Source organism: Eucyclogobius newberryi, unplaced genomic scaffold (genome assembly GCF_026437365.1).
Source record: "Eucyclogobius newberryi isolate DKJ021-1_F unplaced genomic scaffold, fEucNew1.0.hap1 SCAF_9, whole genome shotgun sequence".
NCBI classification, from domain to species: domain Eukaryota; kingdom Metazoa; phylum Chordata; class Actinopteri; order Gobiiformes; family Gobiidae; genus Eucyclogobius; species Eucyclogobius newberryi.
Window position 1 is genome coordinate 4,911,606 of NW_027316532.1, and position 19,793 is coordinate 4,931,398.

The 19,793-nt window shown below is 41.3% G+C and overlaps 1 protein-coding gene across 1 annotated transcript in view; it reads right to left on the bottom strand.

Moving 5' to 3' along the window:
* The window catches only part of LOC140353432 (inactive N-acetylated-alpha-linked acidic dipeptidase-like protein 2), a 440,212-nt gene that overhangs the window by 174,630 nt on the left and 245,789 nt on the right, over positions 1 to 19,793 (bottom strand). Inside the window, exon 7 of the mRNA XM_072437992.1 lies at positions 19,550 to 19,682. Within this exon, the coding sequence (XP_072294093.1) occupies positions 19,550 to 19,682 (133 nt within the window). The remainder of the gene's footprint in view (positions 1 to 19,549; positions 19,683 to 19,793) is intronic.

Below are 19,793 nucleotides of genomic sequence, written 5' to 3' on the forward strand. Positions count from 1 at the left end.
ATGGGCACGCAATTAGGCAAACAAGCTCCAGCGCCACACAGCTTCATTTATTCGACTGCGAGGTGACGCAAGTGAAGGGCAGGGGTAAAATGTCTGATCCCGTGAAGGCTATATAAAAAAATCAATCCATTTTCAAAAAGATACTGAGCAAATTGCAGGGTTTTTTTTGTTGTAATGTGTGAACTCGTAATTACAAGAATACTGGATGGCTTGAATATACTTTTAACAATGGTTTCAAACTTTTCTATGTACTTTTTATGTACAGAATATGAAAATAAAAAGATGTCATTGTTTGGAAAGAAAATAACAGCACATAATGTATTTTTCTACAGCCAAGACATTATACACAGGCCATTATGAAATCATGTTATTCGCACACAATATAGACTGCACTTACAAAAGAGACGTTGCCATTGAAACAAAATAAAAACGTGCGTTCTTCTTGTCCTGACCTAGTTGGTGCTGCTGGATACACCTGCTTGTCTCTATGGAGATGGGTGGATTTGATCAGAGGTGGCAAAAGTACTGAAGTTCACTACTCAAGTAAAAGTACAATTACAAGTCTAAAAAATGACTCAAAGTACAGCTGACCTTCTGTTACTTGAGTAGAAGTACTAAAGCCCACCATCGTGAATGTACTTAAAGTAAAAACATGCAGTTGATGGGACTGTGTAATCAATTCAATTATAGGTTTTTAATGAATGAATTAGAATTAGACTTTAATCGCGCAATAAAATGGTATATGTTAGATATTATGTAGATAAGACATGTTTTGTTATTTTTCTCTACTTTTTAGCTGACAGAAACGATACTTCCCCATTGTTTTTATTTACCTGAGTAGCTAACAGTCTACACCTTCTCCTGTCACCTGTCTACACTCTAATCTCACACATGTCCGCAGCAACACCGCACTCAAACACCACAAACACACTATTCAGTTTGTTTAAGCATGTACCTGCACCGTCGCCATGTGAACGCGCTCCTCCTCTCTCACCTCTGTGCATCGCTCGCCTCCGCATCTCTCTTTTCCCTCGCTCCAGTTTCTTCCCGTGTTCAAACCACAGCCTTCGGTCTAATGGGCTTATGTTTCGTCCAACAGGTTGTGCGTCAGTCCGTGACTCGGTGCCACGCCGCGGGATCAAAAGTAGTAGTGAAAGAGAAAAGGCAAAATTGCGATCCATGACACGGGTGCAGGCTGGCTTCGTAAACGGGGGGAATTTTGATCATGTAAAGCGTAGAAAGCACTGATACTAGCGTTGAAAAGTGAGGAGTTGCCAGAAAGGTCAAAAAGGTAATGGTAGTACAGTGTGTAACCTGTACGAATTTCACTCTGATTATTGCGTTTCCTAAGCACGTTCTCAAAAAGGAAGACATGGCGGTTCTACATGAGAGTGCAACAATGATTAAGGTGGGTGTTTCGTTTACACGTAAATGTAAATTGACACTGCAGGACATCACATTTGGGCCAATCAATTACAAACTAGACATAAATTTGTGGAACAAAAATAACAACAATAGTGAAGCAAGTCTACATACTGCATGTACCTGGGAAGGTATTATCGGTCTCCGCAGAAGAGTAAAGCAGTACTGAAAGAACAGCATTTCCATGGAGACAAGCGTGTGGAAGTAAGTATCAGGTTTGTGCAGATGCAAACCAGCTCAGGAAACATGTTTTTCTATGTTTTTCAGGGCAATAAAAACATCCAAAACAATTCCTTTTTGGTCTTTTTTGTCTGGAAATGTATGCAACAGGGCTTTAACCTACTGTATTTTCTGCACTATAAGGCACACTATCAATGAATGGTCTATTTTCAATAATTTTTCATAAAATAAGGCGCACTGGACTATAAGGCGCATTAAGCGAAACAAAACGTGTACCACACAAAATCGCTTGAGGTCAGTAAGCACAACCAGAATTAATCCATATATAAGGCGCCCTGGATTATAAAGGTAGTTTTTTGAGAAAATTAAAGTGCGCCTTATAGTGCGGAGAATACGGTACTCCAAATGTTTACAAATGAAAAACAATGTCATTAAAAGCACACATTGGCATTGATCTTTCTGCAAGACACAAACTGTATTCAGACCAAATTACTTTTTTCTTTATATCGTCTTTCATGCTCAAACACACACACAGCTCTGTAGGAGTTTTCTCGAGTAATTAACTTCTCCAAACAGAGACAGTTCAACCGGGCAAGCGCGCTCTGAAGCTATGGCTTATCTGCTCACCTTTAGCTTCGGAAAACGCTGTCGACAGAACAACTTTGACCACCTCCTCCTCTGCACTTCCTTTCTTATGTCGCCTCCTCTCCTCGCTCCCACGCTGCTCTCGTGCTGGTACAGTAACTTATATGTGACAATACAAGCAGCCTCATTCTGTCAATGTACGCTGCTAACAGGCTAACAGGCTCATCGGAAGCCCTTGTTATCCCACTCAAACAGGCAGCATGGAGGAGCCTGGCACATTTCCATAATGTTATTGACCGAGCGCGGGGACACGGCTCAGATATGTGGTCCCAGCGCTGGTATTTGCATAGCTATTACCGCAGGAAAAAGAAGAAAAAAAACCCGCCAGACCTGGAGAAGCACAGCCAATTTGAAGGTCCACTGCCCCAAAGCTACACACTCCCATGCTAACTTTAAAGCACAGGGCCACAGGAGGATTGCAGAGACTATGGGAGAGAGCTGAGAAGGAGGCTGGAAGTAGAGAAAGAGTGAGGTGCTCTCTTTTTGGTACAATATAGGCCTACAGTTCGTAAAATGGCAATATCTACAGCAAAGTGGGGCTGTGCAGATCGAGATCGAATATTTAGACATCGATACTCAACTTTTCAGATCAATATTCTTGTTGTCATTATTCACCATCAGTGTTGGGAAGTACATTGCAGTATTTTGGTGCCCAATTTAGGCTTCAAACTTAATGGAATTAGTGAGAAAACGCAACTCATGAGCGATTTTTCCTTAACTAACGGTAAAAGGAGTTTTAATTGTATGCTTTTTTTCCCCCTCAATAATATATGATATCAACGTGAAAGTATTTAAAGCAGAACTATGTAAGTCTGGCAATAGAGTTCCCCCTTCAGCTCTCATGTGAAAAGATATTTCATAGCTTTACTTTCATTCTTTGTTTCTCTTTATTTCTTTCTTTATCATAATAAGACAGTATAGTCACATACAAAAACAAAGAGCCAGGGTTTCTCAGGAGAGTTGTCTTTGGGTCGATGTCGGCACATGTTGCAAGGCTGGATTTCCTCCCAGAGACAGGAGGGGGAGAGGAAGGACACTTAAAATTCCCCGAAAAATACATATTTAACCATCACAGGGACTTACAAAGACGTTTATTGAGGTGAAAATGTTTCAGTATTCAGATTACAGTACTTTGATTAGACAAAGTAACATAAGACGTTACATTTTATTGCAGGTATTCTATAAATAAACATAAGTATTCCCAACAATGTTTACCATTTGTCAATAAATTTGTGTCAATAAATGGCAGAGTAAATATAATGTGTGTGTGTGTGTGTGTGTTTTGCATCATTTTATTTACATGTAGGGCTAATCCCTGCAGCAACGCTAAATATCAATGGGAGTCTGTCCATTGACTGTCCTGGTACTGCAGGGGCCAAACAGTGCTTGGACAGTTGGTAAAATAACAAGTGCCGTATTTTGCGCACGAAAAGGCGCACCGCATTATTAAGCGCACCATGTGTACTGGTCCATACATAAAGCGCACCGGACGATAAAGCGCATAAGATAAACAAAACAGACGGATAAGTCCGAGTCAGTTGAGCTTTATGAAACGCGTTCAACTCATTCAGATCAACATTGTTCAACATCAAAACACACTCTGCTATGCTAACAGACACGTTAGCATATCCAAATCAATTCTCAGTCAAGATCACTTGTAAACACATAAAATACAAACACAGAACACACTCTGCTACCGCTAAAAGACACGTTAGCGTATTCACAACTCTCAGCCTCGTTCAGTTGCAACACGTAAAATACATCACAATACACTCACTTTTTCAGTTCATTCCTCGTCCTCCAAATGCCGCCGAAGTACATCCCGCATAGCTATGACCAGACGTCCTGATTTACCTGGGACAGACCCGATTTTCTACGTCCCGTGTCCCGGTTTAATGTCTGCTGGGGCGCATAATGGTAAAAGCAGCCAAAGCGCCCATAGTGCTCCGTGCCAGTGTGATCCCGCATCTGGGATCCACGCTGCAGTTCAGTGATGATTCTGGCCTCTGACCACAGTTAGTTTAGATCATTTAGCCCGTAAGCGCATTTCTTGCGATAATATAACAGATCCAATGGTCTCTTGGCAAGAGCCATCTTGGGCCAAGATTCTTGGGGTCCTTTATTTACCGGTAGGTGTCTGTGTTGTGCCTGACTGAAAATGTTGTTTACATTTTGACGCGCCGCATGTAGGTAGACTACTGTTCCCAGAATGCTTTGCACACATGTTGTTGGGACTTCCGGTTCTGGAGTGCTGTAAAGCTAGACGTGCATCGGCGTCTCGTGTCCCACATCTTCTTTATACACCGTGTACCACACAAAATATCTTCGCGGTCAGTAAGCACAACCAGAAATAAACCATATATTAAGCGCACCGGACTATTAAGCGCACGGGCGGCTTTTGAGGACGTTAAAGACTTTTACGTGCGCCTTTTAGTGCAGAAAATACGGTACCCTCAGGATTCAGAGCTGTATATGAGCTATATATCAGGAGCACGTGCATTCTTACTGTGATGTAAGTTAAGGTACATTTTGTCCCTGTACGAAAATGTTCCCTCTGCATTTGACCCATACTTCAATGCCGTTGTCAGGAGTGCCACAGCGCAACACCTGGTGACCCATTGCCAGGTCTTTGTGCTCGGCGTAGTCAGGACTACCCAAGCTGGAGGATGTTTCCCTATGGTACATGTTTTGGGTTGATGGGGGAAGACAGAGTGCCCGAAGTAAACCCCCCCAGAAACATGCAAACTCCCTGGTCTTACTGTGAGGCACCAATGCTGGCCACTCTAATACTCTACCGAGGGGGATACATTCCACAGATCTAACCTGTAACTTGGCCAGGTGGTGCTTTTCTAAATTGTCCGAAAAGTCATTTAGATGGTAATGATAAAAACAGGAATTGAATATACTTTTCAATTGAAATGGTGATGCATATTTAGCTTTTAAATTTACATATTTTGAAAACTTCCCGTGCCTATAATGGACACCTTTTCTTATCTCTTGGCACGTGCCACATACCTAACACATTGCTTTGTATAACCAGGCATTCATAAACCATAAGGGATGCTTTGAGAGGCTTTAACCTTCATACATAATTTACTGGAGCTGATGCTAATGTTACAGCAGCTTTGTCCCACTCCCACTAAACTAAAAACCAGCCAATTAGCTCTAATGAAAGCAGCAGGTTTACGCCTCAGCACAACCAACACAATGCACCTTTTCCAAAAACGTGCCCAACAGAAACTTTCACTGCAGCCTTTCAAAAGTAACTCAAAAGTAACTGCATCAATTGTACTTGAAATATTATACATTATTTATATTTCTATTGCCTTTAAACATGCACGTTTTTAGCATATCATGTTTTAGAACAAAAAATAATGTGTTTAAGACTTACAGTTGTAATGGATGGTTTTTAATCAAAGAAATGCTCAGAATGAATATGGCAGTGATTTATGGACATAAAACAGCGGCAGAAGAGCTCTATCACATAAAAAAACTGGAACATTGAGAATGGAGTGTTTTCTTAGGCTCAGAGGGGGAACGGGATTCAATACATAAGCATAAGTGAAGCTAAATACAACTCCAAGTATGTTTCTTATGAGGAAACAATGTTATAACATGGTTAAAAGCTCAAAAAAGATAATTCTGCATAACACGTTTCCTACCAATCCATTGATCCTTTCAAAATAGTCTTGGCAAGGATGAAGAATATATTTCAACCCATAAACTAAACCTAGCTCCAACCCTCCACCCCAGGTAGTCCTGGACACAAAAGGAAGTAATGAATTGGATTGGCAATTGCAATTACTACGACTTAAACCAGCCCCCGTAGCCCCTCTATTCTCCTCCTCATATCACCACTGTCCGTTTAAAAGCGGAGAGAAGACCTCAGGTAGCGAAGGAGCATTTAAATCAATATGCTAATAAGACCATTTCCCAGTCATTGGTTTCATTTGAATCCAGCAGAGGTTTCTAAATAACCCTGGGGACCGTGCGTGAGAAGCCACCTGTCAGAGCTGCTGTCTCTATCATCATAGCGGCATTCACACAAGCAGCAGAGGTTAACGCAATTATATTATTCTACACGCACACAAGCGCACATGCTAGGGCTGCTGGGTAATGGCACGCGGAGTAGGCAAACAGAGCAATCACAGGCTGGTGACCAAGCGCTCTCATTTGTTTAACCCAGAAAATGGAAGGACAAAAGCGCGTACGAGCGGCGAGGCAGAGGCCGGCAGGGAATACGCGCCGGACCGGAGGGAGAGAAGCGAGGGAGGTTTGGAGACACGCGGAGGACAAATGTGTGCTGGGTTTGTACAATCGAGAACAAGGGGATGAAAACACAGGGGTTGCTCTGTTATTCTGGTGTGTTATAAAAACGCTGTAACTGAGGGGTGTTGAAAAATGTTTCGCCAAGAACAGCATGTCGGAACAGGCACGAAGCGGAGGGCCCCAGACAAGGCAACAGGAAAGTGAGCTTTTTAAAATGTAGAATTAGAGGTAGGCTTGTTGAAATAAAAACGTTTCAATTAGGAGTGACATTGAACCTTCAAATGTCACCAAGCACGCACTTGTGATGTTTACTGTCACCAAATATCTGTTGTCCAGGTAGTGTTCTTTTTCCCCCCTCTTTTTTCTTTTTTTAATTTTTTTTTATTAGAATTTAGATCAACAACAGAAAAAAAAAAAAAAAACATACACACACAAAATATTCCACAAAGAACATAAGGCGAGTAAAGTAGTAAAAGTAAAAAAATAAGGGAGTGGCATTAGGAAAAATTAAATGAAAAAATAAAGAGGAATTCGAGCATATTAAGTTGCGTACATCTGTTATGATATTTGTCCAGTTCTTGATCATCGGAGTGGTCCAGGTAGGTCTCAATGCAAAAAAATATAAAATTCAGTCAACTGGAAAAAATTTTTTTTCAGAGTGACGCCGTTTGGTGAGATGGAGTTGTACATGAGTGACAGATTGTACCTCGGACCCCCATTTCTGTTCAGAGACAGATTGTTTTTCTTTCCAGACAAATATAGCCTCTTTTACCCAGCTCTCAACCACCTCTTCTCCACTGGATCTGAACTTCACCATCTTCAAAGGTGTTATGAGCGGCTTTGAGATACATTTTTGAATTCACTTTATTTCAGACACAAGGTGCTCCGTAACTAAATTAAGACAATGTAGAAAAACAACACAGAGAGGTCAAATTAGTCCATCAAATTCAATGACTGTAGAGTCTCTGTTCCCAATGCTTTCCGACACTCTGTTCGGAGTATTATTTTTATGACGTACAGTACATGTTTGTGTTAAAGTACCGAATATAATCATCTCTATAATAATGTAATCTTCATCCACAATATCTGACAGTGACTAATCCTGTGATGGCCAGAGCGGTGCAGGGCGGGGCAGATGTTGTGTGTCAGCTACAGTGTGTTCTTCCTCAGCAGCAGGTAACATTAGCAAACCAGCACGAGCGCTAACTGGTCACAAAGAAAGCTTCAGGCAAACCAGGCATGAGGGCCCCATATGTTTACAGAGCCTTTTTTTTTATCTTACTCTCTCTGATGACACAGGAAAAGTTTAAGTTTCGACAAAGAATCTTGTGATCCACAGCAAAAGTTAACCAAGATTTTTGAGAATGTGACCACACAGCAGTGAAATCTTTTGTCTTGTTTCAGTCCCTGGTTGTAACAAAGTTTGTGTCCAGCTTTATGAAACTGAACTTTCTGAATGTCAAAATTAAGTTAATGTGACAAAAAAAACAGCCAGATTATAAAGTACCTCTGGAGCATTCTCCAGGCAGTGGCAAAAAAGGCCCTCAAAAATAATAAATAAATAATGGATCACACAAATTGCACTGACAATCAAATCGAATAAATACATTATTGTAACACCCAAAATCACAATACTAGTTGCATCGAAGAGTCAATATAATGTCGGTATAATAATAATAATAATATAATGCCAAGTCCAGTTCCTGATTGGGCCGGCATTATATTATATATGGATATTCGCAAAGACTATGGACCAAATGGGACGTTTGTTTGAGTTTATATGTGCCTTCATTTTATTATTATTATTTTTTTTACTCGTTGGATGTCTGCTGATTTTTATTTTTCTCGCTCTCTTTTTAGTCCTTATGATTATACTTTGACCTGAAAAATCACAATAACTGAATAAACATGACATTCCTAATATTAATACATTGAGTAACGAAGTGGTATAGTGAAGTGCCTAAAGTGCCCCCTACAGGTCCATCCATCCATCTTCTTCTGCTTATCCGAGGCCGGGTCGCGGGGGCAGCAGTCTAAGCAGGGACTCCCAGACTTTGCTTTTCCCAGACACTTCCTCCAGCTCCTTCGGGGGGAATTCCGAGGCGTTCCCAGGCCAGCCGAGAGATATAGTTCCTCCAGCAATGTCCTGGGTTGCGGCCTCTTTCCGGTGGGACATGCCTGAAACACCTCCCCAGGGAGGAGCCCAGGAGGCATCCGGAGCAGATACCCGAGCCACCTCAGCTGGCTCCTCTCAACGTGGAGGAGCAGCGGCTCTACGGCGAGCTCCTCCCGTGTGACTGAGCTCCTCACTCTATCTCTAAGGGAGCGCCCAGCCACTCCACAGGAAACTCATTTCGACCACTTGTATCCGCGATCTTGTCCTTTCGGTCATTACCCAAAACTCATGACCATAGTTGGACAACTCATTGAACTAAAATGCAGTTAAGATAAATATATTATGAATTTTGCTAAAAAATATTCAAATGTGATCACAGAATAGCACATTTTTTAGCTTTATAATTTCACTCCCTGTTTGTAGGAATAGTAATTTCACAATAGGAAATTACCCAGCAAACACTTGGCAAAAACTCATCAAATGTCACAATTTGTTTTATTTGACAAATACAAATATATGAGAGCGAATTTATTTAGTTGAATTAATGTTTAGAGGGTTCAAAAAAGTTGTTTATCTGAGTAAATTATGCATAAACTTTAGAGTGTCCCTAGTGTGATGTCACTTCCTGTCATTTTCCCCACAAATACGTGGGGAAATTATAGAGGTATAAATACACCAAATAAAGTCAAAATTAGACAATCGTAAAAACTTGTCATAGACACTTTAAGCCTCACAGCAAGAAAGTCTAAGATTACAATTTTGGAATCAATGGGTAGTAAGAGGAGACATACAACTTATTATATTTTTTGGTCTAAAACTATATACAATAACAGGAGAAGTCATTCCTTGTACCTCCTCTCCCTTCTCCATCCACGCGTGTGTGTGTCAGTCACGCCTCTCCATCAGCTGCTCACAGACAGAGTTTGATGAGCCGAAATCCTGATTAACAGAGCAGCGGTTCAGACCAGTGAGCTCCACATCTGTCACTGCTGCACACTGGCTGCTCCAGCAACACTCCGCCTGAACGGGAGGTTTCTTTTCTCTTTTTTAAATGGAGGTTTCGACTGCGTTATCGTTTGGGTTTTAAATTAAACTATTATAATGGCATCTGTCCCTCTTAGCACAATATCCCAAAGGTTTACAATCCACTCCACATAACAGGCAGTGAACATATTTCCGTGCACAGCAAAAGTAAAGTATCTGAATAAACTAATGTGACACTTTTATTATTTAAAATAATTATTTTGAAATCAATTACTTTGTTTTCAAAATGCAATAGTTACACTAAAATCCAATAAGTCGCCTTTTTCATAGTTTTGGCCGGGGTGCGACTTATATCCGATACCGATATCTATAACTTATATGTGATATTATTTGTTATTTTCACACTTGCAACCGCATTTCATACTCTATGAAGAAAAAAACCTATATGTATTTCATACATATAGGTTTTTTTCTTCTCTATTATGCATTTTTTGGCGAGTGCTACTTATACTCCGGTGCAACTTATAGTTCGGAAAATACGGCAAATACCTGAGACATGTCACCGAGTGTTTTTGATAATACTATTTCTATTATACATGTAAACGCACAGCAGTAATCATATCTTACTATTGGGTTATCTGTTTTTTCTTATGATCTGATAATGTGATATTTTTTTGCATTTTCCACACGTCAATGGATGGATGTGCCATCCATTTTTATGTTATTGCCTTTTTCCCTGCTGCCAGAAGTATCCATTGATTGTGTCCATGGCCGGGGTTTTGAGGCCCAAATACACAAATACACATTTCTGAAATTGAGTGGGATGATGATGATGATGTCAAAATAGTTTGCAGCACTTTACTGATCTCTGTCCAATATCTTTGAGCAACAGGACAGTCCCAGAACACATGGCTGCCACAGTTTCTTCAACAGTTCAAATTACACTGTGTATAATGGTGTTTTTTCCAACAGAATCCTCTCCAAACATGTGGTTTTGTGGTGCTCCAATGGGATGTACATATATTTTCCCATTCTTTGTCCGTCAAAATCAAAGTACCATAAAATTACTCATTATTTTGTATGTAATTGGTAATTGGAGTGATTATCCATCTGTAACTCACTAATTCCCACAGAGATTAATGGAACGAGATGTGAAGAGCCAGACTTTTATGGCAAGAAGAACTAGCCAGACGCTATCGTGAAAAGGGGCTACAGGATCGCACATGCTTTCCATATCGCAAACAAGTGCTCGCCATCGCACGCAAATGGAACAACGTTTTTTGGAAAGAACAACAAATGGATTTGAGAGGAAAGCCGACCAGAAACTGTGCAAAACAGGCTGCTAAGAAGACAACAAGCAAAGGAAAAAAGGAGACATAGTTCTGTTGAAGTGCAGCGTGGTACCACGAGGACACGCTTGACATAATTGATTCTCAGAATATTTTAAGGAATTCATCACAAATAAATTCCTGTCCGTGCTGTAAACTTCAGAGCCACAGTGCGCCTCACAACAGCACAATATAAAGAGCTGCAGAATACACAGCCAAGGATCCATGCGTTTTCTAATGTTGACTAAAAACTTGAAATAAACTTTATTGCACAGTTTTGATTGGACCTTTACAGTTTTTATTTATCTTTTTATAGCACAGAGTAGGGCCTTAGTCAAAGTGCTTTACAGAACAAGAAAGTATTTACTGAATTTAGCAATTCAGAAAACTAATCACTGGATAATGAATAAGAATAACAGGATTATGCTTATTATTGGAAGCAAAACCTCAATGTAGTGAGCCTTCCCACAACATTGCAATAAATATCCTAACAAGAGTTCATATCGCGATAAAATCATACCATGAGATTTGCATATTGTTACACCCCTATGTTGTGGTCGATTATTAAAGGACATATATTAACTTTATTCATGGTTCTGAAGTGACTTCACACTTGGGGATGAAAGCTGCATGTTCATTGTGGGCTGTTACAAGAAAAAGTCTGAAAATAATTCCATCTCTGTAACATCCCAAAAACCCGTTTTGTCCAGAACTGTATAACTGTGGTCAGGAGGGACCAGTGGACTTACAGAAATCACTCCAGACTGAGGTTGAGCAGTTTGTTTCAAGTAGTTAGCAGCTGGCTAATGCTAGTCTACATATTATTGTAGCCCCACGCGCTCGAGAGGAAATGCGGCTATTTAGGCACAGTTAGCTTCAAACACTACTTCGCTGCTGCCGCTGGAGTATGCCGCTGTGTCATGTGCTGTGTAACGGCGCACACCTCGGCCTCTGTTTACATCATGGATCTATTATATTATCAGTTTACACCCCCACCATCTCCACACTAAGACTACGTCACAGGTTGGGCGGGGGAGGCAGATCGCTCTTCGCGAGGGTGGGGGCGAATCTCAAACTAAGCCGTATCTTATAACTATTATGTTATGGGTGTTTTACAACGTACACGTAACACGTATATTATCAAATACATCCTTAGGGTAGACTACAACTACAATGGGAAAAATAGTTAGTTTAAAATGCACTGGGAATTTGTGTCTCGCTCCAAACACACAGGAGCACAGCACAGGAAGAGCAGACAGTAGGGAGAGCAGACATGTTCTCTGTGATTTAACTTTGTTGAAAGTGTAAAAGCAGTTTGTGTTTGCAGTTTGTTAAGAGGCTAAATAATTAGTTGACCTTTATTTAACCAGGAAAGTCCCACTGAGATGTCGAGCCCTGGCCCCAGAGGGGACGAGCCTATTGTACATGCACATTTTTAGTGGTAGAGGAAACCAGAGCAAGTGGAGGAAAGCTACTCAGACACAGGGAAAACATGCAAACTCCACACAGAAAGGAGTTGTTAGCTGCAAAATGATGTGTTTTCTTACGATTTGACTCAATTTCACGGAGAAAAGACAACACACACATCACTATGGTGTACCCATTTTGGTACTTTTCAAAGTATCAGTATTTGTATTGCAATTGAAAAAGGTTAATTTCTTGATCAGACTCTTACTTGAATCTATAATGATATCTGCATTATGGCCTTGTTTTTGAACAGTTCCTTTCAATTAGAGGATCAAACTGTTTATCTTATGCAGAGAACATCACAGCACATCCACATTAAAAAGGAGCTATCGAGAGATGCAAACGTGAGAAAATCTCTCAGTAAACAGCCTTGATCAGTGGGGAGCCTATGTTCTTTGCATTAGGCTCCTACTGTGCACAGAACAGCCCCCCGCACAGGCATGCTTATCCAATTACAGATGCGTGAAAGAAACACAGCGTGGCCGCACCCATCAAGGCCAACTATCCTCCATGATCCTCATACAGTTATACAGGAGAGTCACAGTATTTGCCTGAGTAAAGTGAAACAACTGAAGTGAAGCTGTCAGTTTACAACACATGGAGATGTGATTGCTTTTCCTGGAATAGTTCCACAGTAATAGTAAAGTGTTTTTTTAACATGCATTTATTCAACTGGACTACCTCACAGACCGACCCCAGTTTGTGAGAGCTGTGTGTCTGACACTCGGACCTGGAGTGTGGGGGCGCCCCAGGGCACTGTCCTCGCGCCCTTTCTCTTCACCCTCTACACTGCAGACCTGAGACACGATACGGACAGCTGTGTCCTGCAGAAGTTCTCTGATCACTCTGCCATCATCAGACTCATCACAGACGACGATGACGCAGAGTACAGAGGACTAGAGCAGGACTTTGTGGACAAACTGGACTGGACTCAAAACACAGACGCACTACACAGGAAGAGCCAGAGTCGGCTCTACCTCCTGAGGAGACTCAGGTCTTTTGGAGTGACAGGGCCACTCCTGAAGACCTTCTATGACTCTGTGGTGGCATCAGCTCCTGTAGGTGTGGCCTGCTGGAGCAGCAGCATCACAGAGAGGGAGAGGAGGAGGCTGGACAAAGTCATCAAGAAGTCCAGCTCCGTCCTGGGCTGTGCTCTGGACTCGGTGCAGGAGGTGGGGGACAGAAGGGTCCTGGCTAGATTCACATCTATGCTGGACCATGAGTGTCACCCCCTGCAGGACACTCTCTCCGCTCTGGAGAGCAGCTTCAGACTGATCCACCCTCGCTGTGTGAAGGAGAGGTTTCGCAGGTCTTTCCTTCCTGCTGCTGTCAGACTCTACAATAAACACTGAACATGTGCAATACTGATGTAACCATGTGCCATACCATCATATTCATGTGCAATACCTGTAAATAAGAGTGTTCTATTTTGTTTTTATTCGGTTTACTTACCTGCTAACAGTATAACCTAGTCTTGTGCTAGCTATTTTTACTTTATTTTATTCCATTGTAATCACTTTATTATTATTATCTTATTTTTATCTTTATCTTTTTATTTTTATTTATCTATTTTATTTTATTTCCCCCCCTCCATTCCCTATTAAAGGCGTAATGGAAGATTTTTCGGCGATTTGAGAATGCAGGCGGAACTCCCCCGTGTGGACTGATAAAACACACACGTGCGTTTGTTTATTAGCGCGACGGAGCGCATCGCATCTCTCGTCTTCCGTAGATTTCCGTCTCCTCTGAGGCAGCTCAATCTTTCACAGTCTTTCTCCGTCTTCATTTTGTCCCGTACACTGAGGGAACTATATTATGATAGATCAATACGCGGAAAGTGCTGCTCTCCTGGGGACGAGCCACACGCGGCTGCAGGTGAGCGGTAGGCGCGTTTTATGACTGATACGTGGCAGGACTAATCGACAGTCCACGCCACGAGGAAATAAGACTCAGATTTGGGCCAAAAAAATCGTCCATTCAACCTTTAAGATAGGAGATGAGTTTTTGTTAATAAGAGTTTTTTTGTTTTTGTTCATTAGAGTTCTATTAAGAGTGTGTTCTTGAAACTTCCTATAATCTGTCCTTTCCTCCTGTTTCTACTGCAGAGGAACAACAACATTTCCCCTTGTGTGGATATTAAAGTATTATCTTATCTTATCTAACTATGCTGCTTTTCTCTATCATCAGAGAAAAGCGCGCCTGTGTATAGGCGAGATCTCTGACATTAGTGATTATATTTCACTGTTTGTGCGCAATAGGGATGCAAAACATATCTTCATACATGGGTCACAATATAGATTCGAAGCACTTTGGGTCTCAGAACAACAACAAAAATGTTTCCCCATGTGAGAAAAACATATTTTTGAAACATAACATTTCAAATAATTGCAGCGTTTTAGTTCAACGCACACCAATTTTTAACCACTTAAACCAGCATCTAAACAACCTGCTCCACCACTCACAACCACCAAAACAACTGTGAGTCACAACAAACTGTAATGCATTAAGCTGCAACTACAAGAGGCTCTGAATTCACAACTACACGGCAACAGCTCCAACAACGCACACAGCACATACACCATGCACACACAACACCGGAGTAAGATACATCGCAACCACAAGCTCATTTTAGACACAATTTAGTTGTTGTGGAGCTCAGTTTTGCCCAAGACAAAAACAAAATGTCACAGCCTCTCTAGAAGACTGAAGCAGAACACATCCTTTGTGTGCTGATGCTGTCCCAATCTAAAGGGTGCATTGCAACCTCATAGCAAAGTGTTTGCACCCTCCTTTCAGGTCAACACTTTATGGAAGAGTATCATCTTTGCACCCCTCAAAACGCCTGTGCTGTCCTGTTTGTTCCGACGCCAAAAGTTTATAATTTAGTTAAGAATACCCAGCGGTAAACCGTTCAAGTCCAAGTCAAATATGGGTCAGCAAGGTTTGGAGACAAAACAAACGACATGATGCAAGCAGTGAGACTCAAATACATACGAGCACAGAGAAACTCAATCCTCTCTTCTTTTCTTCAAGCAAACACTTTACAAAAGGCCTCCGCTAAAGAGAACACAATTCAAAACACAATATTATCCCTTAAAATCCGTCCCTCAGATGCAGTCGTGCTGTTGTTATCATTCAGATGTCTGAAATAAGTACATGGAGCTAAATCATCCTGATGGAGGATGGTGGTTGAAGCAAAGCTTTTACATTTGCACAGTCCTGCACACCATCATACACCAAAAAATACAACGTGAAGATAACATATATCATAGCATATGCTAACATATAGTATGATATAATTCATAAAGTCATTGATTAGGACAAAGATAAACACAGGGAAAACCTGGGCACCCTCTGAAGCTACATCCCTCTCCCCCTGAACCAACATCCCTCTCCCACTGAACCTACATCCCTCTCCCACTGAACCTACATCCCTCTCCCCCTGAACCTACATCCCTCTCCCCTTGAACCTACATCCCTCTCCCCTTGAACCTACATCCCTCTCCCCTCGAACCTACATCCCTCTCCCCCTGAACCACCATCCCTCTCCCCCTGAAGCTACATCCCTCTCCCCCTGAACCTACATCCCTCTCCCCCTGAACCTACATCCCTCTCCCCCTGAAGCTACATCCCTCTCCCCCTGAACCTACATCCCTCTCCCACTGAACCTACATAAGATAAGATAAGATAAGATATTCCTTTATTGTCCCACATGGGGAAATTTCATTGGTGCAACGCAGGTAGATACAGAGGCAGATACAGAAGAACAGATCACTTATAGGAAGTCTGCCTATAAGTGATCTGTACATACATCTCCCCCTGAAGCTACATCCCTCTCCCCCATCAGCATAATGTACTCTCAGCTGAGGGCAAAATTTACTCTCCTCCAGATACTTTCTCATCTTTGTTTTTCTAAAGAGAGACACTCACATCCAAAGTCTAGTCAGCGTGCAAGACTGCTAAAGTAACAGACATCATGATGCCTGAAACGTCACTCACCTGTTGTGACTTTCTCATCACTTCTCTTTATATATTAAACTGTACAACTGAAAGAGCTTTCGATAAACCATTCCATAGTTTCACTCCCCTCACCGAGACACACATCGATTTTAAAGTAGTTCTTGCTTTTGGTTGATACAATCGATTAGATTGTATACATTCATAGAAATGTACCAAATCATGTATTTCCAAAAAAGACTAATATCCTTTTTTTAAAGGGTGGTTAGAGGCAGTAAACATTGTCTTGTAAAAATGTCCCCACACCATGGCAAAATCATTTTAAGTATATCTTTATAAGTGAATGATACAATAAAAGCAAAGCATTTTGGTCGAGTACAGATCCTCATTACACTTGAACATTTGGCAACATTTTACCTCAAATATGTATATGCAATATGAGCTAATCCTCTCATCCATTACCACTCCCAAAAATGCATTCTGCTTAACTTGTTCAATAGTTGTGTTGTCAATAGTTATGTAAGACTATCCTCTCAATCAGACGGTGCCCTAGGCAACCGCCTGGGTCTCCTATCCCCAGGGCTGGCCCCCGCATTGTTGTCCCCGAGTTTGAGCAATGTTCTGTGTAAATTGTGTTTTTTTAATGTGAATTTTAGCATGAACCAAATGAAAGTCCTGAATTTCTGTGACAAATCCCCAAATCCAAAGCCATCCACGCTTTGTGGAGCTTTTATTTGAGAGTGAGAGAGGAAGGGTAGGTCTTTCATAAATAGAGTGGAAAATACAGCCACGTCAGACGTTCTGCAGGTTTTGGACGTTTATTCAGACGCTCTGGTGCGGATTTGGACACTGAAGCCTGGCAACCCTGCAAAGGACGGCAGGCTTAAAGGTGCTGTACCTGATTTTAAAATGTGAAAAACAGAACATTTTACGGTAAAGCTAAAAAACAACAGTCCACTTCCTGCTTTGCTGAGGATAAAATTCTTTATAATTAGATGCAAACATCGGTCTGATGTTTCCAAATTTTACTTTATTACAAATTGAAGTTAGTGACATCAGTATTGAACTGAATTGATTCTACATTATATCGAATATTGTTGCCTCCTAAGTTGGCAACATTAACTTTTATAAAGCTTTACTGGTGCCATTTTCTTTCTATGTCATGAGGAAGAAAAATACCTGCTGCATGCCTGAGATGTCCTTTGTATAATGAAGTCAATGACATGATGTGAGTAATGAGTTGTCGCTCACTGTGTGTTCTATCAGCGCTGGAGCCAGAGAGTGTGAGGAGTGCAGAGCAGACAGCTAGCATCTGTCGCTAACAACTACACACATACTATTATTCTAACACAATGATGCTAAGACACTCAATCTCAACATTAGCATCTAATATGATGTTGGCCTTTCAACCATGACTATAATTACAGACATTAAAATCCACCAGTCAGTCACTGGGAGCATGATGGAGACTGACCAAGAGAAGGGAAGGTGGGAAGCGTGTATGTGGATCGAGGATATAACAAACAGAGTATGAAACCCACACATCTTTTGGAGCCTGGAGAGTTTTAGTACATAAATTGTAATGACAGCTCCCCATTGGCAAAGTGGATGTGATTCCCCAATTTGAGTCAGTACTGCATAAGCCCAGATTTTTAAAATGTGTTTATTTTAGGTTAAATATGAGCCAAATGTTTGCAAAAACACATTTAACTGCAAATAAACATCATCAAACAGATCAGTACAGAGAAACATCGAGGTCAACTGTGTTTGGCAATTATTTATTTTTTTACATTTTTCTCTCATCAAAAACATGTTTTTCCACCCAGAGAGATCATGTGATGTTGGTCTGGTCCGGGAATCGAACCCATGATCTCCTTCTAGGGAGGCAAGAGCACTAACCGCCTTTGCCACCGTGCACCCTACAATGTATAATAAGCGGGACTCGTCATGTCAACACAGCGTCCTACATTTGTCATGCCGTTATTGACGATCGATTGACGAGTGATCAGTACTTTTTAGGCGCTTTGGTTATACAATTGAACACACATTTTTGTATTGCAAAAGCTGCGATACAAAAGCCCTTTTTTCTGACGAACGCATCTCATTAGAGTGAAATTGAGTCGTATTTTGCGATACCGCTCATTCTGAACCCTGCAATCTATGATGTTTTCTCGATCTGTCACATGGCTAAGTTCTTAAATCATCACCAGACTCGTTCTGACCATGGTCTGGTCTGCTACATTAGCTTGTTAACTTACTCTCAACTATATAATTCCCTCTGCTGCCAGTAGATAAACAGAAATAATGCATTATATTTGTCCTTTAAAATAAACCTTATAAAACTTTCTTAGCAAATAAAATGTCTTTAATAACTGGCAAACTAAGCCTACAACTGACAAATAACTTTGAACTATTTCTGGCTGTTTAATGAATGAAAATGAACACAAATTCAATAAATTACTCAAATTGGGTAATGCCACAAGCCCAGAGTGTGGAAAATGGCGGGCGCTTTACGTCACTGGCGACGCTCATTAGTGCATGTCGCCAGTTTAACTTTTAGCTTCCAGCTCTGTGTGGTCTGACACAGAGTCGCAGCTCTGACCAATCAGAGTGAGAGTTGCTAGAGCAGTGTAGAGGAAGCTGAAACTAAACATTAAAAAGCTGTTTGTAAGAAGACGGCATGAAAATAGGCAAACATCACCACAAAATACGACCTTTGTGAAAGCCAGTCAGTTCCGTTTTATATTAGATGTTGGATTTTTTTGCTGCAGTACCAATGGACTGGCCACCGGGGACTACTCAGGACAGGTTTAAGCTAGGAATACCCTATCCAGATATTTAGATCCATGAATCAAGTGTGCAGGGTGAACAGGAAGTGAGCACAAGGGCAGGGGTCACGGGGCTGCCGTCGTGAGAAGACAATTCAAATAGAGGCAGACGGTCAACAAAGTATGAGTCACAGGTAATTAATGGAAATTCACTATTTGTGTCAGCTCTTGAAGTACATTCAAATACGACAGTTTCTTAAAATAGAAATGAGTGACTGTAAGTGACACATCTCCTTGACACTCTCCATTTTGACAGGACAGGTTAAAAATATGTCACCTTCCTAGCGTTACCAAATGTGGACTAAAAGACAGTTGCTTCACAGTACAGTAGCAGTATAAGGAGTATGACTGACCACGCGCTGGGTTTCCTCCAGGGTTGAGCGTCACGCTGAAGGCCTGGCTCCACATGGTCTGACCCTGAGGCGCATCACAGGGGTCCACGTACAACAGAGCTCCTCCAAACCCCAGCTCGGACAGGAGGGACAGCTGCAGGAAAGGTAACAGAACAACTTTATCATGACATATTGTGTATTATTGTGGTAATTAGACACTTTGGGTACATTTGCATTAGTACAGTGAACCCTCGCTATATCGCGG